General features: G+C 33.2%; 1 protein-coding gene across 4 annotated transcripts in view; it reads left to right on the plus strand.

Annotated features, from left to right (window-relative positions):
• The window catches only part of TOP2B (DNA topoisomerase II beta), a 66,492-nt gene that overhangs the window by 24,988 nt on the left and 14,674 nt on the right, over window positions 1-26,830 (plus strand). For 2 of the 4 annotated variants that reach the window (XM_005545631.4, XM_005545632.4), the window contains exons 5-27: window positions 1,359-1,504; window positions 2,359-2,456; window positions 3,526-3,738; window positions 5,638-5,811; window positions 6,831-6,932; window positions 7,042-7,179; window positions 8,695-8,833; window positions 9,170-9,327; window positions 9,482-9,607; window positions 10,525-10,635; window positions 10,717-10,822; window positions 12,329-12,438; window positions 12,761-12,853; window positions 12,950-13,064; window positions 14,789-14,910; window positions 15,147-15,295; window positions 15,848-16,079; window positions 18,794-18,928; window positions 19,526-19,726; window positions 20,701-20,896; window positions 21,040-21,131; window positions 23,952-24,107; window positions 24,250-24,333. In XM_005545631.4, the coding sequence (XP_005545688.3) occupies window positions 1,359-1,504; window positions 2,359-2,456; window positions 3,526-3,738; window positions 5,638-5,811; window positions 6,831-6,932; window positions 7,042-7,179; window positions 8,695-8,833; window positions 9,170-9,327; window positions 9,482-9,607; window positions 10,525-10,635; window positions 10,717-10,822; window positions 12,329-12,438; window positions 12,761-12,853; window positions 12,950-13,064; window positions 14,789-14,910; window positions 15,147-15,295; window positions 15,848-16,079; window positions 18,794-18,928; window positions 19,526-19,726; window positions 20,701-20,896; window positions 21,040-21,131; window positions 23,952-24,107; window positions 24,250-24,333 (3,196 nt within the window). The remainder of the gene's footprint in view (window positions 1-1,358; window positions 1,505-2,358; window positions 2,457-3,525; window positions 3,739-5,637; window positions 5,812-6,830; window positions 6,933-7,041; window positions 7,180-8,694; window positions 8,834-9,169; window positions 9,328-9,481; window positions 9,608-10,524; window positions 10,636-10,716; window positions 10,823-12,328; window positions 12,439-12,760; window positions 12,854-12,949; window positions 13,065-14,788; window positions 14,911-15,146; window positions 15,296-15,847; window positions 16,080-18,793; window positions 18,929-19,525; window positions 19,727-20,700; window positions 20,897-21,039; window positions 21,132-23,951; window positions 24,108-24,249; window positions 24,334-26,830) is intronic. The other 2 variants (XR_012430632.1, XR_012430633.1) reach the window with 1 other exon arrangement.

Consider the following 26,830-nt stretch of genomic DNA (forward strand, 5'->3'; position numbering starts at 1 on the left):
AAGGGAACTTAACACTTATTAAATAATATATTATAATAGTATTGAAACAATTTATTTGTGGATGTCTATCTGACTAAAAACAAATGTGGAAGCTGGGCACAGTGGCTCACGCCTGTAATCCCAGCACTTTGGGAGGCCAAGGTGGGTGGATCATGAGGTGAGGAGTTTGAGACCAGCTTGGCCAACATGGTGAAACACCGTTTCTAATAAAAATACAAAAATTAGCCATTAGTGGTGGTGCGCGCCTGTAATCCCAGCTACTTGGGAGACTGAGACAGGAGAATTGCTGGATCCCAGGAGGCAGAGGTTGCAGTGAGCTGAGATCGTGCCACTGCACTCCAGCCTGGGTGACAGAGCGAGACTCTGTCTCAAACAAAAACAAATGTGGAAAGCATATTAACCAGAGTTCAAAATATTCCTCTAGCTTAAGTATTCTTTACTTAGAATTGAAACTTTAAAACTATAGCTTAAAAAAAATACTGTATACTCATGCTAAATTATATATGTAGACATTTCTTCTTTTAACAAATGGAATCATAGTATATATACTATTTGATATCTTTCTCTTTATTCAACATATTATAGACAGCTTTCGTTATTAACTTACATAGATCCACTTAATTTTTTTAAAATACTTGCAAGTATTTTATTATGTTGATGTGTCATTTATTTAACCTCTTGCCAACTGATAAGTATTGGATATTTAGATTTTCAATGTTTTTTTTAGCCTAATTATTTTTGAAAATTTATTTGTAAACTATTAAATGCAATATTCTTATTCTTAATTTTTATTGAATATTATCAATGGAGCAAATTGTAAAATTCTGAATAATTGTTTAGAGATTACAGAGATAAATACCAGATCTGTCAAATGATATAGATTGAAATTTTATAAGAGAGTTTGATAGCAAGTTCCAGTTTCATACTCATATGGACTTAGCTATGTTGAGGATGCCAAACGTTGATTTTTTTTTTTTTTGAAATTGTGATGAAGATAATTAACTTACAAAATGCCTATTTTAATTACACTACCGTGTGCTAAACATGATGAAACCTTTTTTTAAGGTTTTCTCATGAGTATGTTGCCTTTTTTGTCATCCTGAGATATTTAAGGTCTGTAATTTTCCATTCTTGCCTTTATTTTCTTCATAATCCTTCTCTATTAGTTATGACTCAGGGAAAGAAATGTTTGTCCTCACCGAGTATTTTCTTGAGAGATGAATCAGTGCCTTCCAATTGATAATGACTAGTATCTTATAATCTTTAAGGTTTATTCTAGATTACTTTTTAATGAATTAATTTATCTTGACTATTTTAAGCTCTAAATTCTGCTTTTCTTTTTCTTTTTTTTTATACAGTGAATCTAACATTATAAGCATTTGGAATAATGGAAAAGGCATTCCAGTAGTAGAACACAAGGTAGAGAAAGTTTATGTTCCTGCTTTAATTTTTGGACAGCTTTTAACATCCAGTAACTATGATGATGATGAGAAAAAAGTTACAGGTAAAGTCTGAATGGAATTTTGATTGAAAAATACTGTTTTCTTAATATAAAATGTATAACTTACTAAGGAAATTGTGCAGTTTTGGTGTGAGAAAATCATTTTCAGAATTAATATTTATAAACTATCATGTATAAATATTGTCTTGATAATAGTTTAACAGTGACATTTTAAAACCTTAAGTCTGATAGTACATTGACTGTTGTTAGAACTGCTGGAAGTTTAACTTGGCTGATAGCTTGAGTTTTGATTTTAGATAGGACTAGTATGATGTCTATGTATATAAATTTTTTATTACATAAGTACTGTGTCTTTTGGTATTAAGTTACTTTTAAACTGTTTTCCTTAAGAAGGTCAGGTTCGAAAATCTAGACTCTGTAAATAGAGTTGAAAGTGCTTTGACCAAAACCATATGTTTTCATACTTATTTATGTTGCCCAAATAGGTTGATGGGTTTTTTTTGTTTTGTTTTGTTTTGCTTTTTAAACCAAGGCTCTGGGAAATGATATAGATTAAAATTTTGTAATAGAGAAGCAAGTTTGATAGAAAGTTCAGATTTCATACTCACAGAGATTTACTGGGTCATGAAAGATACAAAGCTTAATGTTTTTGAAATTGTAAAGACTGTGGTAAATGTACAAAATACCCATTTTAATTACACTACTATATATGCTAAATCTTAATTGTATCTTTCTTTAAATGAAAAAAATCTAATTATGCTCTGGAATAGTCAATTGGTGATTGATAATGCAGTTAGTGGAACAGTTTTGCAACAGCCTTGCCCTATGGTAGTAAATTAACAAAATTCCTTTAAAATCATTTTTACTAAACCTTTTACATTTAATTTTTCTTACAGGTGGTCGTAATGGTTATGGTGCAAAACTTTGTAATATTTTCAGTACAAAGTTTACAGTAGAAACAGCTTGCAAAGAATACAAACACAGTTTTAAGCAGGTATGCTAGAAACACATCTATTTCTTTTTTTAAAATAATGTTTTATTATTTTGTTGAGATAGTAGAACCTTAGATAAATTGCAGTAATGCCTATATAACTTCATTTTTTGTTTTCAAAGCATTATCCAAGTCAACTCATCAGAGTAAAGAGACGTCAGAATGCCTGGGAGATTTAATATAAGCCTATTCCTCTATCATTCCTTTAAAACAAAGTGCTTTATTTAACAGGCTTTATTTAACTTAGTTAAGTATTAGTGAAAATATCCTAAACCTCACAGACTCATGTACATGCAACCGCTTAGTGTGTTTGAAAAATTCCTCAATGAATCATCAAATTTGTATTTCAAAATTTTATTTTATTCTTGCAGGTCTATGAAATGATTTGAAATTTTATATAAGCTAAAATAATTTTTATTTTAAGTTTTCTTTATTGCTTTCCAACAACCCTACTGTTGAAGTAAGCAAAAATAATTTTGTCAGGAAAAGCATCATGCATGTTTATTTTTCTAAAAGTCTATATGGTCATGTTGAAGAATTTGAAAGAGGTTTTGTGGACAGTTTAAAAATTTGTACAGTTTAGTTTATTTTTAACATGAGATAATTATCACAGTAATACAGTTGTCCCTCAGAAGGATTAGTTCTGGGATGCCCTTTCTATACCGAAATCAGAGGAGGATCAAGTCCCTTATATAAAATGGGGTAGTATTTGCATATAACCTATACACATCCTCCCATGTACTTTAAATCAACTCTAGATTACTTATAATACGTAATACAATATAAATGCCATGTAAACAGTTATGCTGTATTTTAAAAATTTGTATTTTTTATTATTTTTTCCCAAATATTTTTAAGCTGCAGTTGGTCAAATCTACAAATGTAGAACCTACCCAAAGGCTGACTGTATTTACTATTTTTTTTTTGTCTGTAATAGTATCAAGGATTTGTTTGGTTTGTTGTGAGGTTGGAAAATTGATATCGTTTGATGAATGAATTTAATGAGCGAAGTCTTTATATATTATGAAATATGGAAGCATTATAGAAATATTTGATTTTGTTTCTTTTAAAGACATGGATGAATAATATGATGAAGACTTCTGAAGCCAAAATTAAACATTTTGATGGTGAAGATTACACATGCATAACATTCCAACCAGATCTGTCCAAATTTAAGATGGAAAAACTTGACAAGGATATTGTGGCCCTCATGACCAGAAGGGCATATGATTTGGCTGGTTCATGTAAAGGGGTCAAGGTCATGTTTAATGGAAAGAAATTGCCTGTAAGTCTCCTGTAAAATAGTTTTAATACTATGTTATTTTATACAGAGAATATTGTTGGGTCTTCCTTTTTAAAAGTTCATCTGGTAATCTCTTTTACTGGTGTGTTTAGATGATTCACATTTAAAGTGATTATTGATACATTAGCCCATTCTTTCTTCAAATAATGCTTCTGTCTTGTTCTTTCCTTTCCTTCTTGGTTATATATATGTTACATTCTTTGATATTGTCTCCAGTTCTTGAATGCTCTATTTTATTCACTCTACTTCCTCTTTTTGTATTAGTTTAATTTTTATTCCCCTCTCTTCAAGTTTACTTTTTTGCAATCTCTGCATCAAGTTTCCTGAAGAGCCTGTCAAAGGCATTCCTCATGCTTTCTATGTTTTTTATTTTTAGCATTTCCATTTGATTATTTCTTATAGTTTCCATGTCTTTGCTGAAGTTGCATGTTGTCTACATTTTCCATTAGATACTTTAACATACTAATGAATTGTTATTTAAAATATTTTATCTGATACGTGTTACGTCATCTGTGAGGTGCTTATTCTGTTTCTGATGATTGCTTTATCTTTTCAGATTGTTTTTTTTTCTTGCCTTTTGGCACGCCCTGTAAGTTGTGGAAAATCCGATATGTTTTGTAGGGCAGTAGATACTGAGGTAAATAAGCATTAGTGTAGGACTTAGGTTATATTTACCCAGGAGATGGGCTGTGTTTGAAGTTTATTTTTGCTGTAGTTATTAGTGTTGAGGTTTGTTGCTGCTGTGAGTACCAGAGACTTCCAAATTCTGTCTTGTTTTTGTCTTTCCCCTTGGCTTAGGGCCTTCTTTTTGAGCTGCCCCTCAGAGGTGATCTGACTCTTGCAGCTTTTCCAGCTGAAACCCACTGTTGTTACTGGAGGCTTGGTAGCATGATGGTAGATTTTGGGGGAGATGTTCTCTAATTACATCCCAACCTTTGGAGTGCATGGTGAACCTGTATCTCAGGGGTTTGACCTTTATAAGTTTATGCCTCTCCTCCATAGGTAAAGACTTTTTTCTGCCTTCTATTCTCTTTCCCCAGCTGCAGCAGGTTTCCACCAGTGACCAGTGTTCTCAGCCTGTGTCCTTGAGGTTCCCTGCCCTGCAGAATAAGCATTTTTTTTTTGGGTAAGGGAGATAGATCTGGGTGGATTTCCCAGTGACTACTGTTTCTCTCTCCCAGCTGGCACCATAGGAATGCAGAGGGGAAACCTTCTCTAGATTCTCACTGGTCTTCTCTGTGAGAATTTGGTGCGTTTTCTGGAGGAAAAACTTGCAAGTGTGTGAATAAATGAACTTATGACTATAGCCCCTAGAAGCTTTATGCATTCAAACTAGCATATACTCTTTCAGTAGTAATTAGTCAAAATTTCTAGTTTAATGTTCCTACTATATCTGCCCCAGGTAAGCAAAAGCTTAGGTTTTGCGGTCTTCTACAGACACTTGTGTCTCTAGGCTTCAGGATGGCCGGCTCTCCTGTGATCTCAATTCTTCAGTGGGTTCACGAAAAACCCTGTAATTTGTTGTCTGATTACCCGTTTTCTTGTAAGGATGGAAGCTTTTTTTCCTGCTAGTTCATTATCTGTCTGAACTGAAGCTAGAAGTCTACCATATCATTTTAAAAATATAAATTTCTGAAATATTTTATAACAATTTACCTGTCCCTTCACATCCTTTTTTTTGTCAAGTACACATAGAAATGAATTTCTTTTTTAAAGGTCAAGGGTTAAGGAATAGATCTGGGAAATGCCACTAAGATTTGGATCTGTACATTTAGAACTGTTGTAAATGAGATGAAATGAAAGTATACGTACTTAAGGTCATTCACCTATTTGAGCTGCCAGTATAAGATTTTTAATTGTTTTTGTTTTTTAAATTAATAGGTAAATGGATTTCGCAGTTATGTAGATCTTTATGTGAAAGACAAATTGGATGAAACTGGGGTGGCCCTGAAAGTTATTCATGAGCTTGCAAATGAAAGATGGGATGTTTGTCTCACATTGAGTGAAAAAGGATTCCAGCAGATCAGCTTTGTAAATAGTATTGCGACTACAAAAGTAAGTAAGCAAATTATTTGTTTCCAAGTCAGTGGTGGAACAGTGCTTCATTAAAAACTACAAAATAAATAACAATATCAGCAACCCCCAAAAAACCCAAATCTGTTTTTGTTAAATAAGAATTGACTTATGAAAAAGAAAACCTGTTTTCTATGAAATTGCTGTATTAAAATTTATTTAAATATTCATTGAGAAGTAAGTTTATATGATTAGTGTTTGTAGTTGAACATATTTATATTTTATGAAATTTGAAATGACAAATTCCTTTTTCTGTAGCTTTTAGCCCCACCTTCCCCAACCTCTGGGGAGAGGAGAGGAGGCTGGTGACTGAGTTAAGAATCAATTATGGCTATGTGATAAAGCTCTATAAAAACTCCTGAACAGTGGAGTTCACAGAACTCCTAGGTTGGTGAATACATTGAGGTGCAACAAAGAGGGTGGCATGTCTGGGTAAGGCATGGAGCTTTGTGTACCCTTTCCCTTGTACCACCATTTGGCTGTTATTGCTGGATCCTATATAAAAAACTGGTAAATGAAGTAAAGTGTGTTCTTGAGTTCTGTGACCTGTTCCAGCAAATTATCATTCCTGAGGAGTGGGTCATAGGTTCGTTAGAAGTACAGGAGGCCTAGGACTTGTGACTGGCATTTGAAGTGTGGGGAGTCCTGTGGGACTGAGCCCTTAACCAACCCTAAATACTTGTGCTAACTCCAGGTAGTTGGTATCAAAATTGAATTACATCGTTGAACATCCATTTGGTGTCTGGAGAATCAGCAAATTGGTTGTTGGTGTTGAAAGCACCCCAGAATTGGTGATAGAATTGAAGTGAGAAAAAAAACCAAAACACCGTAACAGTTGATTTATTGGCTCGTTAGCTAAAATACCTTATTTTTTTAAAAATCCCAACTCTCATTCTGAGACTCCTGTTACTCTTTTAGAAAATAGGGTTTATAATACAGATAAAATATTTTGCTACTTTAACAATACAGGAATTCGGATTTTACATGTTTTCTTTCTTTAGGGTGGACGGCACGTGGATTATGTGGTAGATCAAGTTGTTGGTAAACTGATTGAAGTGGTTAAGAAAAAGAACAAAGCTGGTGTATCAGTGAAACCATTTCAAGTAAGGGATGCGTTATATATTGTATATGATGCATATATATGCATTATATATATGCTGAATTACTAAATATCAGCTCTGATGTTGACTGTTTTTGTTATGTTTTCAACAGGTAAAAAACCATATATGGGTTTTTATTAATTGCCTTATTGAAAATCCAACTTTTGATTCTCAGACTAAGGAAAACATGACTCTGCAGCCCAAAAGTTTTGGGTCTAAATGCCAGCTGTCAGAAAAATTTTTTAAAGCAGTGAGTAAAACTTGTATAAAACTTGTATTATTTTTTATTGTTGTTATTAAGAGTTGATTAGGTAGTTTTCTTGATTTACTTTATTTGTGATTAGTTTCTTTTATCATATTAATTGTGGGTATAAGCATGCTTGCACTGCAAACTAATATGCTTAATTTGATAACTTTAAAGGGTAGACTTTAATGTTTCCTAAAACAATTGTTTTGCCAAGAACTAAAGTAGGAAATTGTGTAACTAATTGGATTTTTAGTTTTGCATTGACCATTGTAAAGGTCATATTTCCCCTAACAAATGTACCGATCCTCATGCAACTCTTTCATCTTTTATACTCTCATTTCAACTTGATCTACTGATTTTATCTTTACACATGTTTAAAAATTGTGGTAACATATGCATAACAAAATGTACTATTTTCTACATGTTTTAAAGTTGCTTTGCTTTGCACGTAATTTTTTTAGGCTACCTTAACTTCTCTAAAATAATGTGAGAGCCCAAATAAATAAATGAAGATGAATCAATCACAGCCTCTCCTCTTTGGAATTTTGGTGGGGAAATACTGTATAACTGCACTAGAACTAACGTATTTCTCATATTCCAAAAAGTAGATTATCAGAAACAAAAACAAAAGTTGTTTTTAGGTTCTAACTTAAGGCCTGTAGAAATAGTACTTTTGGATCTAATCTTAATGAATTCTGAGTACAAATTACCCTATGTTAATGCTTTCCCAAATTTCTGTCCTCATAACAGTTGTTTCCTTGATGAAGTGATTTGACTTTAAATTTTTTACTTTTTCATTTTAGGTGCACTAAGTTTAAATTTGGCAACACAGTTCACCTCTTTTGTTTATGTCTTAAACATTCCAAAAAACTGTTTTATACACCTAACATCAAATCACCCAGGATGATAAAAAATCTTTAGTACTTAGAGTTGGAGATGCTTAACTTTCTTTTCCTTTTTCTGTCTGGGTTAACATCTTGCCACAGATTGATTCACTGCAGAGTACAAACAATATGTAATGTTGAAATTTGTTACCAAACTATTTAAAGAATGAAGTCTATTCATAAGTTACCAAGGTTATCCTAATGTTACTTTTAGGTTAATACTTTTTGTCATAGTGAATTAAAGGCTCACATTTTGTATTGAAGGATATCAGAAATGTCAACGTCTAGAATTTCCCAGCTAGTAGGTTCATGTGTGGATCTGTTCTCACTGTGTTAATTTTAATAAAATTAATTTGTAACAAGAGCAATGTATATTCCTCATGGAGTTTATTATAATAGAATGTTTCTCATATGTAAAAGTTATCCTTTTTAATGTATTTATATTTTAGCTTTAGTTTTACTGTAGCTGAGTAAAAATTGGTTAGCATGTATCATGATGCTTATCACCATTATTGTTTTGCCCTAAAATACCTTAAAATTGTACAGATTCTAGGTCTTGCATTAGGCCCTATACATTTTAGCTAAATGTATGAATTTTCAGCTTGTTTGTATACCATTATTCTTTTATTTTTAGGCCTCTAATTGTGGCATTGTAGAAAGTATCCTAAACTGGGTGAAATTTAAGGCTCAGACTCAGCTGAATAAGAAGTGTTCATCAGTAAAATACAGTAAAATCAAAGGTATTCCCAAACTGGATGACGCTAATGATGCTGGTAAGATTGATATTTTTAAATAAGATTTTGATTTAAGTTTCACTTTTAATTTATCTAGTTACAGAAATTTTTTATTTTCCACATATAGTTAGACTATGATTTTCCATTGAGAGTGTAATTTTACTTCATTGAAATTATCACATACACAATATATTACTAGTTTTCAGGGGATAGGAATTCAATAAAATATACTTAATATTTGTACTGAGCAATAATGTAAGATAACTTTTATAATCTTTCACTGTCAGCATTCTGATGTTAATTTTCTGACTTCATTTTTATCATCAGTAAAAGTATGAGAAATTTTTACTATGTATAATTTTAAATTTCTCTCAGGTGGCAAACATTCCCTGGAGTGTACACTGATATTAACAGAGGGAGACTCTGCCAAATCACTGGCTGTGTCTGGATTAGGTGTGATTGGACGAGACAGATACGGAGTTTTTCCACTCAGGGGCAAAATTCTTAACGTACGGGAAGCTTCTCATAAACAGGTATATATGTGTATATATATGTATACACACACGCACACATACACATGACATTTCTAATACTTTACTAAACTTGTGGAATTTTTAAATGTAATTTCTGACTCATTGTATATTTCAACACTTTGAACTACTTTCAATGCTTTTCCGTTTTGAACAGATCATGGAAAATGCTGAAATAAATAATATTATTAAAATAGTTGGTCTACAATATAAGAAAAGTTACGATGATGCAGAATCTCTGAAAACCTTACGCTATGGAAAGATTATGATTATGACCGATCAGGTTGGTTTTAAAGTTACCATATATTTTAAATTCATGTCTTCTTCAGATTCTACTTTTAATATTTGTTTTATGAGACTTGCCCCAAGATAGTATAACTGAAAGTGATTATACATCAGGGGAAAAAATAAAAAAACTTCATCTTTTAGTGGAAACATTTGTATGAAGCACATTTTACATTATCTAATTTTTGGGGTAACAGTCTTATGGGTTAGTTAAAAATATTTTAAAATGCAATATGTGTGAGGAGAACATAATACAGTGTGGTAGTATGGCAGCCTGCCTACAAGCAGGAACAAAATTGTGGAATTAACAAGTAAGAAAGATTCATGATAATGGTTAATATTTATATATGATGGCATGATTTGGAATGCACAAATACCAAGAAGACTTAAATAGTAAAATGACAGTAATCAAGAACTAGAAAATTGAAAAGTAAGGATTTCAGATGCATTCAACTATTTTCTCTTACACACTCTAAAGTATTTGTAGAGAAAATCTGCAACTGAAAAAACTATTAATATGTAGTTTTAAGCAGAAATTTTCCAATTTTTTATCTAAGGAAGACTTGTGAATATCTGTATTACCTGGATTTCCCTACCATTGCCCATTAAGGTGGCATCGTAGCCATGTTTTATTTTATGTATTTTCCATCCTTAAATCATTCTTTTAGTGAAATCTGGGGAAACTATAGAACAGATACAATGATAATATATTTTTATAATGACATTCAGTCTATTACTACTATATTCTTTATTTACATATTAAGAAAAAATTTAGTGTGATCATCTTAATAGCTTTTGTAAAGTGCATTTCTAAAATTCAGAATTTTGTTTTTTTGCATTCACAGGTTTTAAAATTTGTTTAATCATTTTATAAAAGTATTACAGGATTTTTTTACTTTACTAACATTTATTTAGGATCAAGATGGTTCTCACATAAAAGGCCTGCTTATTAATTTCATCCATCACAATTGGCCATCACTTTTGAAGCATGGTTTTCTTGAAGAGTTCATTACTCCTATTGTCAAGGTACTCTTTGCATTAATATATTTTTATATTGTTGTCTTAAAGGGTAGCAGAAAAACTAATTTTTTTTTTAATTAATTCAAGGCAAGCAAAAATAAGCAGGAACTTTCCTTCTACAGTATTCCTGAATTTGATGAGTGGAAAAAACATATAGAAAATCAGAAAGCCTGGAAAATCAAGTACTATAAAGGTTTGTATTTTAAAATACTTAGATTTTAAATATTGATATAAATGTATTCTTATGAAAGCAATCTAAAAGACATCTTGAAAGTTTGACTCTATTTTAGACTTCGAAAATAGCTATCACTGATTTTAAAATATTGTTACAGAAAAATTTATGCAAATAGAATAATGTAATAGATTCCATTGAATGGGATCACCATTCCAATGGCCAGTCTTGTTTCCTGTAAACTTCCTTTATTGCCACTCCATTAGTTTGAAAAAACTTCCAGACATTATAGTCTAGTATTTCACCTATAACTAGTATGTATTTCTAAAAGAATTTCTTTAAGTAACCCATAATACCATTATCATGACCTTCTTTAATATCCTATTGTTGAGACAGGGTCTCGCTTTGTCACCCAGGCTGGAGAGAAGTAGCATGAACACAGCTCACTGCCACCTTGACCTTCCGGGCTCAAGTGATCCTCTTGCCTCAGCCCCCCAAGTAGCTGGGACTACAGGCGTGTGCCACCACACCCAGCTAATTTTTGTATTTTTGTAGAGATGGGGTTTGGTTTGTTGCCCAGGCTGATCTTGAACTCCTGATTTCAAGCCATCCACCCACCTTGGCCTCCCAAAGTGCTGGGATTACAGGTGTGAGCCACCATGCCTGGCTCCCTTTTTTTTTGGATAATGTTAAATACCCAACCAGTGTTAAAATTCCCCTGGACTGTATTAAAAATGTTTATTTTTAGAGTTTTTTATTTTTATTTTATTTTTTTGAGATGGAGTCTTGCTCTGTTGCCCAGGCTGGAGTGCAGTGGTGGGATCTTGGCTTACTGCAACCTCTCCCTCATGGGTTCAAGTGATTCTCATGCTTCAGCCACTCGAGTAGCTGGGATTACAGGCTTGTGCCACCATGCCTGGCTATTTTTAGTAGGGGCAGGGTTTTGCAGTGTCGGCCAGGGTGGTCTAGTCCTGGCCTCAAGTGATCACCCACTTTAGCCTCCCAAAGTGCTGGGATTACAGGCATGAGGCACCGTGCTTAGCCTGAGTTTTTTTTTTTTTCCAAAGTTAGGATCCATATAAGGTCCACACATTGCATTTGATTGATAAGTTTATTAATACAGCATTTCTCTTTTTATATTTTTTCCTTGTAATTTATTTGTTAAGTTGGGTTGTTTGTTCTGTGTAATTTTCCACATTCTGGATTTTGTTAATTATATTCCTCTAGTTACATTTAATATATAGTATTTTCCTGTGCCCTTATTTTCGGTTAACTGATGGTTAAATCACAGGCGTGATCAGATTTGGGTTACAGTTGTTTGGCAAAAACATTTCATAGGTATCGCTGTGTACTTTCATCAGGAAGCATCTAATGTCTACTTTGTCTTTAGTTGCTTATTAAGATTGCAGTTGGTATAGGTGTTGCCAGCGTGATCCATCTGTTACAACTTTTCCACCAACTTTTCACTTGATGGTTTTGAACAGACATTGATATCCATGACTCACTTTTATTTTTAAAATTGTGCAGGATTGGGTACTAGTACAGCTAAAGAAGCAAAGGAATATTTTGCTGATATGGAAAGGCATCGCATCTTGTTTAGATACGCTGGTCCTGAAGATGATGCTGCCATTACCTTGGTAATTAAGTTAATTCTTTAAAAGCTTTTGTTAGCCATCCCCCTACCTTCTGTTCCTTTCCTCCCAGTCCTGGTTCCCTATGAAAAGTCTCTTTTGAATGCTCAAGCTAGTTAATTTTAGTTTTTTCCCCAGATGATGCTGTGCTAGTATAAACTTCTTTAATTGAAAGACCTTAGTTCAAATGTGTTTTTGATAAAAATATTGTAAAATAACCTAATTTTCCAGAAATTAAGAATTAGTTATTGGCCAGTTATAAGTTTTAATTTTGTAATTAAATTTATTTTATTTTTAATGTGCAAAATCATTACCTGGAATCTTTCAGGCATTCAGTAAGAAGAAGATTGATGACAGAAAAGAATGGTTAACAAATTTTATGGAAGACCGGAGACAGCGTAGGCTACATGGCTTACCAGAGGTTAGTCTTAAGAGTGGTGACCTGGGGGAAGAAGGAGAGAGAGACTAGAATTCATGCAGTAATAATGATAATATTGCTATATAACTTTTCTCTTAGCAATTTTTATATGGTACTGCAACAAAGCATTTGACTTATAATGATTTCATCAACAAGGAATTGATTCTCTTCTCAAACTCAGACAATGAAAGATCTATACCATCTCTTGTTGATGGTGAGTAATGTTTATTTAAAAACCTCATTTTTGTATTTTATTTACTATAGTTTAATTTTATGTACTTTAAGCCATCCTTATGATACATATTAAAATTCTTACTTGAAATTTTGTATATGAAGAACTTGTTCAGACGAATTTAAGGCCTTTTTGATTTTGCTTTTGTTACATGTTTTCATAGTGCTGAAATCTTTAATATTCCTTAATTTGAAACTTTTAAACCCTTTCTGAGTTTTTCAGGAAAATTAATTTTAAAAGTCTTAAAGCTTTTGCCCAAGTTGTCTGCAAATTTTCTAAAATACAAAGTAAAATGGAATTTTGATCATTTCTAGAATATTTATCAGAGATTAAATTTTAAAAAACTTTTATTCCGCATTATCCAAAGCCTAAAGCTTTAACTTAACTTGAAAAAATTTAGGAACTATTTCTAACTTGAAAAAAATTTAGAAACTATTTCTTGTTAGTTGAAGCAGATTTTCATCTTCTATCTAGAACTTTTTTTTTCTCATAACCTTTACCATTTGTTGATCTTTGTATTGCTTGGCTTTTCTGGTAATAGATGATTCTACCTATCCCTCAAGTTCTAGCCACAAATTGCCTTTCTTCTATGAAGCCTTCCCTAGCAATTCTACTCTAAATTGGTCTTAGATACCTTAACTTCTATGCCAATTATTATGTACCTCTTACTTTATGTTTGTTCATTTTGCCTCTAGAATTAAATTACAAAATTCTTAAGGAAGTTACCATATTTTATCATCCTCATGTTTTATCATACTCTGGGTCCAGTATGATTACAGCGATGGCATATACTGAAAAGATTGTTACTGTGCTCATTGGCCTAGAGCAGGGGTGTCTAATCTTTTGGCTTCCCTGGACCACATTGGAAGAGGAAGAATTGTCTTGGGCCAAATGTAAAATACACTAACCCTAATGATAGCTGATGAACTTAAAACAAAAACAAAAAACAAAAATAATCGCAAAAACAAAACAAAACAAAAAAAAACATGATGTTTTAAGAAAATTGATAAATTTGTGTTGGGCCACATGCAGCCCATGGGCCATGGGTTGGACAAGCTTGGCCTAGAGCAAGAAGAATGATAAGAAAGCAGAGTGATTTGCCCACATTGTTTCATGCAATCCTTATGATAACTGTATTAGGAAAGTAATTATTTCTATTACTTGGATAAGGACACAGACTTACTAGTTATTTGCTTAGTCACGTGGTAAATGACCAAGTTGAGAAGAATATACAGATTAGTGAGATTCTAAAGCCTTTATTCTTCACTACCACAATAAACCTCTTTTTATAAGGGTTTTCCTGAGTGGGATAATTAGAATAGATTTCAGGATCCTTGATGGCATGCTGGCAGTTTAGTTAGCTACAAATGGCATTTTGGTTGTATGAGTGTTTGGAAACTACTGTTAAAAGAGTTTGGTGCCACTGGGTGATTCTTTAAGGCCAGAATGTTGTCTTTCAGTTAGCAGTTCACTTTTGGAATATATGGAGATGGCATAAAAACATGTTAGTGTATACCTGCAGATAGCTTTCTGGGGAAAAAAACAAAACAAAACAAATGTGTTAATATATACTCACTTTGGTACAGAATCTCAAGTAACAATTTTACTGATATTCTTGAAAAGCAAATTGTATCTTTGCTTTATTTCCCTGAATTGTTACAACTGTATCTTGAGGTAACATTTTAAAAGAACTCTTTTAAAAATAGGCTTTAAACCTGGCCAGCGGAAAGTTTTATTTACCTGTTTCAAGAGGAATGATAAACGTGAAGTAAAAGTTGCCCAGTTGGCTGGATCTGTTGCTGAGATGTCGGCTTATCATCATGGAGAAGTAAGCATTAAGATTGGAATCCGTTGAGAACTGTAATTATTGTCTTGAAGAATGATAATTACACGTATTTTTCCTTTAGTAAAGTCTTCAGAAATGTAAAAGAGTTAAGAACAGAATATACAGATTAGTGAGATTCTAAAGCTTTTATTCTTCACTTGGATTTTAATACAAGTTGGGGAATAATTATAGAAAATTTAGAACATTAATGTTATGTTCTGCCGCCTTCTGTTGTATAGCAAGCATTGATGATGACTATTGTGAATTTGGCTCAGAACTTTGTGGGAAGTAACAACATTAACTTGCTTCAGCCTATTGGTCAGTTTGGAACTCGGCTTCATGGTGGCAAAGATGCTGCAAGCCCTCGTTATATTTTCACAATGTTAAGGTAAATATTTACTGATACAATGGTATAAAGTTTGATTTGATTTGGAACCAACTGACTAAATGTTTGATGGAATTATAGCTGTGGAGAGATGTGATTGATTGGTTATTCTACTTAGAAGGTGAATGTTCCAAATTATTTGACCACAAATAGAATGAAGTCAATTGACCTTAATTTTTATGAATTAATTGGTGAAATCAGTCCTAATGAATGCAGGGTGTTTTTCTCACTAACTTTACTCTTTAGGCTGAAGATGGGTTATATGCTTTATTCAGAGTAATAGGAAATTCTTAAAAAGTTATCAATATTAAAGAAGTCAGGTAAGTAAGTACCTAAGTAAAATAGGACTATTTTATTCTGGGCTTGTAACTGAGAGAAAGATGCATTTGATAATACAGTTAGGCAGATTTTATTGTTAAGCAAACGTAATCAACATTACTGAAAATGCATTGTCTTTAAAAGATTTATTTTTGCAATGTGAAGTTTTCAATTATGTATAAAGTTTCTTTCGCAAAGCCATGACATTTTTTCATTTGCTGCTTTTTTTTTCATTAGCTCTTTAGCAAGGCTACTTTTTCCTGCCGTGGATGACAACTTGCTTAAGTTCCTTTATGATGATAATCAACGTGTAGAGCCTGAGTGGTATATTCCCATAATTCCCATGGTTTTAATAAATGGTGCTGAGGGCATTGGTACTGGATGGGCTTGTAAACTACCCAACTATGATGCTAGGGAAATTGTGAACAATGTCAGACGAATGCTAGATGGCTTGGATCCTCATCCCATGGTAATTATTTTGAACTTATTGTTTATTTAACAAATGACAATGGGTAAGCTACAAAGTCCAGTCATTTTAGAAAAGTAATGGAGTATTTTTATTTTAGAACATATTGTAGACCATAAAGACCTAATTAGGGTATAAGTTGATATGTGCCTACAGTAAAAGGTATAAACTTTGGAATGAGTTCTGGAGGTAAGTTTCATGGGGAGAAACTGTTTATTTAAATTTAGAAACACCTCATATTCCAGGTTTTCAAACCTCTAAACCATATATTAATAGAAAACAATCCTTTTCTGATAAAATTATATGTAACTTTGTTTCTGTTCTCAAACTACCACCTCTTATTAGTTTGTAAGGATGCTTAAAAACACATTGTATTCATTAGTGTACCATTTGTAAAAAGATAAAAACTACATTGTATATATTTTAAATATATCCGCAAGGCTGGGCGTGGTTACTCACACCTGTAATCCTGGCACTTTGGGAGGCCAAGGCCTAGGCCGAGACGTGTGGATCACCTGAGGTCAGGAGTTCCAGACCAGACTGACCAACATTGGGAAACCCCGTCTCTACTAAAAATACAAAAAAAATTAGGTGTTGCTTGGGTGCGGTGGCTCACGCCTGTGATCCTAGCACTTTGGGCGGCTGAGGTGGGTGTATCATCTGAGGTCAGGAGTTCTAGGCCAGCCTGGCCAAACCAGGCAGAACCCTGTCTTTACTAAAAATACAAAAATTAGCCGGGCGTGCTGGTGGGCGCCTGTCATCCCAGCTACTTGGGAGGCTGAGGCAGGAGAATCACTTGAACCTGAGAGGTGGAGGTTGCAGTGAGCCAAGATTGTGCCACTGTACTCCAGCCTGCGCAACAGAATGAACTCCGTCTCAAAAAAAAAAACAAATCCCCATTTTTTTTTATGCTCTTTTCTTGTATCATTCACTCTGCTCAGACCTCCAAGAAAAATGTCCTCAAAAAATGTCCTTCCTTTCTCCCCATGATTTAAAATTACCTGGAGAAAAGTGTGTTTGTATTACCAAAATGATAATGCTTATTGTAGAAAATATAGATAAGGAAAGAGGAAAAAATCCATAATCCCACAATATAGAGACAATATTTTGATGTATTTTTCCAAGTTTTATTTCATTTTTGTATTTTAAAATGAAAGTTACTCTTTAACAATAAGACATATATTCTGCTTTTTCTCTTAAATATTTTAAAGTACTTTAAAATATTTCTAACATAAGCATCAAATTTTTAATGATAGTGTGTTACTGAAATGGTTTTGAATTCTTTAATGGATTTTAGATTGTTAAGATAGTGTATTTGATCAATAAATGCTGCTTATGTGCCTACTATGTATATGAAACTGTGTAAAGTGGTGAGATAAAGAGCTATAGTTTTTGTCTTCGGAAAGTTAGACAGTTGTCAAGACAAGACATTGAAGCATCAAGGCCTGAAATTTAACAGTGACCAACGATACTGATAGTTGCTCAGTATGCCAGAAGAAATATCCTATGCTATGTGCTCAGTTTCTTTTTTTTTTTTTTTTTTTTTGAGACAGAGTATCACTCTGTCACCCAGGCTGGAGTACAGTGGTGTGATCTTGGGTCACTGCAACCTCCACCTCCCAGGTTCAAGCGATTCTGCTGCCTCAGCCTTCTGAGTAGGTGGGGCCACAGGTGTGTGCCACCATGTCCGGCTAATTTTTGTATTTTTAGTAGAGACGGGGTTTCACTGTGTTGGCCAGGCTGGTCTCGAACTCCTGGCCTCAGGTGATCCGCCTGCTTTGGCTTCCCAGAGTGCTGGGATTACAGGCGTGAGCCACTATGCCCTTCCTATATATTCAATTTCTTAATGATAATAATGAGTAAGAATTTTAGAATAGGCCAGGCGCAGTGACTCATGTCTATAATCCCAGCACTTTGGGAGGCTGAGCTGGGCAGATCACTAGCTCAGGAGTTCAAGGCCAGCCTGGGCAACATAACAAAACCCTGTCTCTACAAAAATACAAAAATTAGCTGGACATGGTGGCACGCACCTGTAACCCCAGCTACTTGGGAGGCTGAGGTGGGAGGATCGCTTGAGCCCAGGTTGTTGAGGCTGCAATGAGCCAATATCGCGCCACTGCGCTCCAGCCTGGGTGGCAAAGTAGGGACCCTGTCTCAAAACGAACAAAGGAAAACTTAGAAGAGGGAGAGATGACTTATAATTCAGTTGGGAAGGATGAATAAGATTTATGTAGATGAATGATGAGTGGGGTTGGGCCTGAATATGTGTCAGGACTTGTGGATAGAGTGAAAGTGAGAATATTCAAAATAGTCAAACAAAATGTGGGAGAAGAGTAGTGGTTTTGTAAGACAAGTCATTAGAGAAAAAATTGAAAGCCAGGTTGGGTTCAGACTATGGAATGCTTTCAATGTGAGCCCCAAGGAGTTTGAATTTAAAGGATATTGATCTAGGGGAGAAGTAGGTGTAGGGGAAGTAGGCTGAAAGAAAGTACTGTTCCAGGAAGACTAGGAAAGATGACACTAACATTTTGAGATTGGAGGATGTTCAGGTTATATTAACAGAAGCTATGAGTTTAAGATCAATTGATAAGTTGGAAAGGGACAATTGAGGATGAGAAATTCTGTTTGAGGTACATTAATCTGTCAATGTTAGACCACAGAGTCATGGTACTGGTACTCAAGAGAGAAGTCAATGCTATTTACATTTTTCTCTACAGCTTCCAAACTACAAAAACTTTAAAGGGACGATTCAAGAACTTGGTCAAAACCAGTATGCAGTCAGTGGTGAAATATTTGTAGTGGACAGAAACACAGTAGAAATTACAGAGCTTCCAGTTAGAACTTGGACACAGGTCAGTGTAAATATGTGATTTGCCTGTGGGAAGGGCAGTGTATTAAGCAATTTTTTCTGGTAAGGATGGTTCCACCATTGTTTGTCCTAAGCATGCGTAGTGTTAAAAAAATTCCTGTAGCTTCTTTTACCCTTCAGTTGAATTTGTGCTTTGAATATTTAAATAGTATTTATATCTAAGTAGTGTAGTATGACTTATGTTAGGTAAGGCTTTTATAGACTATTATCTTTGTATTTAGAATGAAAGGAGTAGAATATGACATAGTGTTTTTAATTCTTATAAATGTGGTCAGTAAATTCTTGTCAGTATCAACTTTACAAATCTAAAAGCTAGTTGATGTCATCCTTTTCATACTCAGCCTTTATCTTACCCTTTAGAGTATGAGTGGGTCAGCACCATTACTACTTACGTCTTTTCCTACCACCAAGATCCCCATATATTGCCTTCTATACTGATTGGATAGGAGAGGATAGAGATCAGGGTTTCCTTTTTAATTCCCCATAAGAGTTGAGAATTTTCAAAAGACTGTATGACTTGTAGTATGAGAACATGAGAGTGTGTCATGAAAAGAATCACTTATTTTTAAATCTTTTATAGGTATACAAAGAACAGGTTTTAGAACCTATGCTAAATGGAACAGATAAAACACCAGCATTAATTTCTGATTATAAAGAATATCATACTGACACAACTGTGAAATTTGTGGTGAAAATGACTGAAGAGAAACTAGCGCAAGCAGAAGCTGCTGGACTGCATAAAGTTTTTAAACTTCAAACTACTCTTACTTGTAATTCCATGGTAATTTATTAGATTTACTATTAATTTAATCTTTCTTGCATGGTGTAAGTCAGATTATTATAATTGGTTTCATAATGAGAGTGGCTGTAGTAAGCCTGAAGGCATTTTTTGCCGAAGATTCTAGGGCCACGTTCCTTTCTTCTAGTATTGTCCACTACCCTTACTCTCAACTCTGTGTTTATGCATCTGGGCTTGAATACACAGGATACACACACCTTCACACACATTGACTAAAAGTTATGAGAGTGGTTATTGGAGGGCCTTTGTGTACTTTATGCCCATCTCTATTAGCATTTTAACTGTAGAGTACTCGTAACTCTAATCTGCTTTATTAAACTTGTACATTTATCTTTGTACAACTGGGGAGGAAGGTAGAAACTTTTAAGTGTGTGATTCTTCAAGTTTCATTCCAAATTACCTTTTAGATTTAAAAAAGTAAAAAAAGTTCAGCAATGGTACAGTGGCTGAGAAAAAGTGCCATAGTCTGCTGAGAAAGGCTGATGGAAGAAAGAAAAAAAGGATAGGGAGTTTGGGTGACTGGATTACAGCAGATATAAAAGAGAGAGAGAAAGGGGACAAATGCACATACACAGAATATATGGGGGAGGAAAAACTTTAACATTTTTAAGCTTAGCAATAGAATGTTTTCAGTTTGGGGAAAAATCATTTTTTAGGTGGTTTTATGGCTACTTTAAGAGCCCTTTTTTAAAGGCCTATTTTTGTCTTTCAAAATTATTCCTATTTTAAATAGTTTCGTCGTCATGAGAATTGATCAGCTTGCAGTCACCAAAGGAATATTTACAGAAATGTGCTTAATAGTTTTAGTTCTGTTTAATGGTTTTTAGGGGTAGTCTGTGTTCATATACATGCATTATGGTTATATATTATGGTTATTTTAAATTTTGTAGATGTTATGTAAGTTAAAATACCAGTACAGATCTATATGATCTGCGAAATATATGTGTTTCGCTTAGGTACTCTTTGATCATATGGGATGTCTGAAGAAATATGAAACTGTGCAAGACATTCTGAAAGAATTCTTTGATTTACGATTAAGTTATTATGGTTTACGTAAGGAGTGGCTTGTGGGAATGCTGGGAGCAGAATCTACAAAGCTTAACAATCAAGCCCGTTTCATTTTAGAGAAGATACAAGGGAAAATTACTATAGGTAAGATACAACCTTTAAAAATTTGAACATTAGTTAAAATGGAAAAAAACTTTATTAATAGAAGACATTTTTATCAGTAGAATATAAGCAAATACAAATTGAATCTCTTATCTTGATCCTAACTTTATTTTTCCCTCACATAGAGAATAGGTCAAAGAAAGATTTGATTCAAATGTTAGTCCAGAGAGGTTATGAATCTGACCCAGTGAAAGCCTGGAAAGAAGCACAAGAAAAGGTAATCATTTGCAGAAAAAGACATTCAGAGAAGCTTTTAAAAGCAACTTCCAAAACAAACAAAAATTCAACCCCTAAATTTTAAATTTAGTACTACTAAAGGTGCTGAGTTGTCTGTTTAGAGACTGAAATCTTCTGTTTATCCACAGAACAGATACAGTACAGGAATTTATAGTACACACCCACCACAAAGCACTTGGCCAGTGTGACTCAACCAGAGCCTGGAGAAATGACTCCAGGTGTGAGAAGGTAGCTCAGTGTCCTTGACCTTTTTTCCCTGAGTCTGCCACTAAAAGGTGGTGTGGTGGTGGTTTTTATGAGGTACATGTATATTATCTGGGAATCAGACTGGTCGCACCCAGAATCAGCCTGTGTTCACAGTATGGCATCCAGTCACCACTCACTTGATCTGGTTTTGGTTAATACTGGGAGGACAAGAGACAAAATGTTAATTATTATAGACAGTATTTATCAAACACCAAGCTCTGCTTCATTCTTGGATTTTTGGCCAGATATTTAAACCCTGGAACTTCAGATTAAATGTCTGATGTTTTATTAAGCAAGTTGGCCATTGCAGATCACAAAATAGTAATAATAGTTAAATGAATGGAATGTTGAAACTTTGAGATTCCCCTCAATTAACTTTTTGATGTTTTGTATAACTAAAAGAAAAATGTAAACAACAGTACAACGTTGTGATTGAGAACAGAAATTTATTACAGAAGAGGAAGAAAAGTTGAATGATTAATTTTTTGGATACTAGATTACTTGTGCTTATATGATTCTGATAACATTAACATCTTTAAAAAATAGTTATAATTATGTGACATAACTTGAACCTTTAAACTTCCCTGTACTTGAGTTCTCAATCATAATGTTTTTATATGTTTCATCAAACTACATTGAAATATTGCTTTTGTTTACATTTTTCAGTTTGAAGTCAATAAAAACCATGTATTAAAGTGAATAAAATTAGAGCAAGTTATATAGAATAGCAATTACATAGTAAGATAATAGGCTTATTCATTATTTGAAGAAAATTCGGTAGGACAAGATGGGCGCATTCAGAATTAAGATGATTGAAGCCCTTTGTTTTCCTCTTAATGTGTTTTATTGTATTGTTAAACCCCAAATTACGGTTTCTACAACACTTACCCTTCTGTATCACTGTTGGTTTAAGCTATACTTTTTTTTTTAAAAAAAAGTAACTAGTAAGCTGATGAATTTTTAATGCTTAGTCTTAAAAGCTAAAGATTTCTACAGTTTCAGAATGTCCTTCTGGTGGAAGTAGAATTTATGGATAAAGCCTAGCTTGATTTCAGTTATTGCGTTACCACCATCAGAATTTTTTCAGCATCTTGACCATGTGTACATTTTGGGGAGTTCAGGTAACAAAAGGAACTGCTCTTACAAGAGTGTCCTGTTATACAGAGTTGGAGAAGAGAGAATTATAAAGTAGTTAATTAGAAGATTAAAGTTTTTTATAAAGCATAATGGAATTTTGTCATTAGAACTTGCAGTTTATTTTTTTTTTTTAATTTCTGGAAGTGTCCTTAGTTATATTTCTGTTAACAGTGATAGATACACATATTCATAGAACACTTATTAATAATACTTTGGGTGCAGTCGAAACCTAGATCAAATAGACTTCCAAAATGTGAGTCTAAACAGGATTTTGTTGCATCCTAGTAATATTTTTATAGTTGTCTAACAACCTGAATACTCCATAGAAACGAGCTGTTTCATGAAGAATTTTTCAAAAGTGTAGAATTATTTGTTGTCAGTTATCTAGGTACTTACTAATCATCTGTCAACTCAACAACAGCATTCCTTATTTGGCTAATGTGGCTTAATCAAATTTATAGTTTTTGTTTATATAATGAAACATCTTGCTTTGCAATTTTAATTTTTATCTTATTTATGAAGTACATTTAAACTGTACTTTGTGTATACACATTGTTTTGCTTACAAATTTTAATTATAAAGGGTTTTTTTTTTTCCTTTTTTGGTTACCAAAAGTGAACTTTTTGCTTTATGGAGTGTCATGGTTAACTCAATCATCTTAAACAACTTAGATAAAATTTTGTTTAATGGCAGTTGTTATTTTAAAAAATTTAAAGGTGATATCACCTAAAATAACTTTTATTGAATTCATTGTATTTTGAAATTTAATATTAGCACAAGGTAATTTTTTTGTTGCAGCTGTTTCTGTAGACAAGGGCCTGATGAATAAAATTTCAGCAAAACCCTGACGAAATTCTTACTCTAACTCACCAACTCTTAAATTCTTAAGTGGACTTTCTCTGAGTCCAGACATGAATATTCTGGCTTTAGAGAATTTTTATTAAGAATTCACCCTCAGTGAGTGAATGTACCTTAACATATTTATTAATAACTGCAAAATAATTTTCACAACTGGTATTTATTTTGTATTTCAGATTGTTCATTCACTCACCAGTATAAAAATCTGACAAGATGCAATGATAAAACATTAATTCTACTCTATTAACTTTAAAATGTGGTATCCTCTCATTTTGTTACTTAGTACCTGAGGAAATCAGTTAATTTTTCATCAGATTCCTGAATAAATAGGGATAGCATTTACCATTCCTTCTGAAGATCTTATTGTGCGTCTTTAGAAAATTTTAAACTTTTTATAAGGAAATATATTTTTATAGGTAATCTAAAATAACCCCACCATCCTGAAGATGTAGCATTTATAGTGTAGCACTTGTAGAATTTTAAACTAATTATTCAATAAAATTCAACATTAATTTGATACTATACAAGACTTTAATATACAGTTTGTTATTTTTTACAGGCAGCAGAAGAGGATGAAACACAAAACCAGCATGATGATAGTTCCTCCGATTCAGGAACTCCTTCAGGCCCAGATTTTAATTATATTTTAAATATGTCTCTGTGGTCTCTTACTAAAGAAAAAGTTGAAGAACTGATTAAACAGAGAGATGCAAAAGTATGAACTTTTGTGGGTTAAATAGTTTGCAACTATTTCAATGTTATCTGTATCTTTTTCTTTTTCCAAAAATAAGTATTTTGATTTATCCTTCATACGTTTTAAAACTATTGAGTGTTTAAACTGTACTTTTTTATTATAGGGGCGAGAGGTCAATGATCTTAAAAGAAAATCTCCTTCAGATCTTTGGAAAGAAGATTTAGCAGCGTTTGTTGAAGAACTGGATGTAGGTTAAGTCTCTCAAAATTTATTTGGAAAAGTAATGTTTGTGAACAAGAATGAAATTCTTTTAAGTGATCTTAAAGTTTTCTTTAACTCTGTGAAGGTTAATGTGTTTATAAGTTGAGTTAGGATTAAGCTTCTGGTTATGTGAAGTTATAAACAACTTCTTGTATGGAGGAATTTAAATGCTATGAAGTTGAAATTTAGAATAAATTTAATATACTTTCAATTAGTTAAAAATTGTTAACTCATTTTTAGATTAAAAATTGATTCAGTTTAATGTTTTCCTGGAAAGAAGTAAGGCTAATATGTGTGTATAATTGAATGTAAGTACTTTGGTTTTAGGAGTAGAGAATGATAGTCTCTTTACATTTATAACAGATATTTCAATATTTGATTGTCATAACAGTTTTTTCCAAGTAGAATTCTAATTTAAAAAATAAAAATGTAGAGATAAGATATAAAAAGTACACCTTTTCTAAAATTGCCCACTTAAAATATTAGAATTAATGGTAACACTATGAATATGTGATTTTTGAGTAGCAAAATGTAAAATACCATTTATTACTCATATTACTTTTTTTTTTAAAGTTGCTTTGTTGATTTATCGTATACATGTTCTACTTTTACTTCGATGGTCTAAGTCAGAATTAGAGCTCGTAAGAACAAGTGTGGTAAATTAGTTACCTAAAAGAGTTTAGAATTTTTTAGTGCTATTTTTCTAGGCTCCCTCAACGATCTTTCAAGTGCTGCAATGTGAGTCTTCCTTGATTTGTGCTTTCCATATATTGTTCATTAATTAAATTTTTTTGCACATTTTTTCCTGCTGGGTTATAATTTATTTAAAAATTATTCATTAAAAATGAAGCCATCATATATTAAAATTATTCCTAATATTATTGATATCCTGATATTGCTTTACATTTGATCACTAATATAGTGAAACACAGGAAACTTTTGTGGTTATGCCTGTAAATTTCCTCACTAATGAAAAGTCGTCATTCAAAACAACCCTAGCAAAAAATACTGTTTCACGTTTAATTTTTCATCTTAGTTTATTATTTGACAATTAATGAAATAGGTCCAAACAACTATTTGACAATTAATGAAATAGGTCCAAACAACTTAAATTCTAGATGTATTTATTTTTAACATCTTAAAAGATTTAGACTTAAATTTCATGTCTCTCTGTATCATTTAAAGTCCAATGATAACACTAATTGAATATCTATCTATTGTACACTGGCACAGTCTTCTATGTAATGCTTAGAGTGACCCTCACCACAACCTCAAATGAATGAGATTATTATTAACCTATTATACAGATAAGGATCCTGAAGCTTAGAGAGGTTAAGTCACTTTCTTAGGAATTACATCATTATAGAATTACTCATCCTCTCAGACACCTACTTTCCTCATCTATAAAATGGGGATCACAGGGTTTTTAAAATACCTAGCACATGGTGGATGCTCTATAAGTAATCTGGCTTTTTTGTTTTGTTTTGTTTTGTTTTGTTTTGTTTGAGACAGGGTCTTGCTCTGTCGCCCAGGCTGGAGTGCAGTGGCACAATCATGGCTCATTGCAGCCTCAACCATTCAGGCTCAAGCAGTCCTCCTACCTTAGCCTACCGAATAGCTGGAACATGTGTGCCACCGCATCTGTCTAATTTTTGTATTCTCTGTAGAGATGAGGTTTTGTTATGTTGCCTAGGCTGGTCCCAAACTCCTGGGCTCAGGTGATCCACCCACCTCAGCCTCCCAAAGTGCTGGGGTTACAGGTGTGAGCCACTGCACCTGACCTCTGTTATTTCCTGAGGATACATAACTAGTAAGTGGAAGTGCAGTTGAAATCCAGAACTGTCTGATTTCAAAACTTGGGTAATTTCTATTAAACTATTGTGCTACAAAGATCTTTTAAAAAATCTCTAAAGAAATGTCATTTTTTCCTTGTGCCTTTCAAAGCCTATTTTAAGGAATAATTCTGGTAAATGCAGAATCTAGGATATTAATCATGATTATACCATCATTTACCATTACATAGACCTGCCTAAGTTCATTTTTAATTTCTCATACTTTCTGAGTTTACATTTAGGAAGTTTTTTTCATATTTTCTGTTATGACTAAAGCAGCAGAAAAAAATAGCCTCATGCTTCTTAGCAGAACTGCCTTTGTAGATGATTTGCTAGGATTTTGATGATACCAGGTTATCAGAGGTCTTGATTCCGTAATATATCACGGGATCCAAGAATTGGCAGAGAGTTCTTAGGTTATTTAGTCACTATTGCCTGCTCGTATTACAAATGGGAAACTAGTTAGATGAATTGGGATTACAATCCAGGTCTTCTGATTTAGAATTCTTTATTTTTTTTCATTATTTAATCTTGAATTAGATAAGTTAAAAGGAAAGCTTCATCTTTACTGAGTGAATAACATTTGTTTCAATATTTTATGAAGTAGTGATTATCTTTTCTAAGAAGTTGTTTATGTTTCTTCTGCTGCCT

This window comes from Macaca fascicularis, chromosome 2 (genome assembly GCF_037993035.2).
Source record: "Macaca fascicularis isolate 582-1 chromosome 2, T2T-MFA8v1.1".
In the NCBI taxonomy this organism is placed as follows: Eukaryota; Metazoa; Chordata; class Mammalia; order Primates; family Cercopithecidae; genus Macaca; species Macaca fascicularis.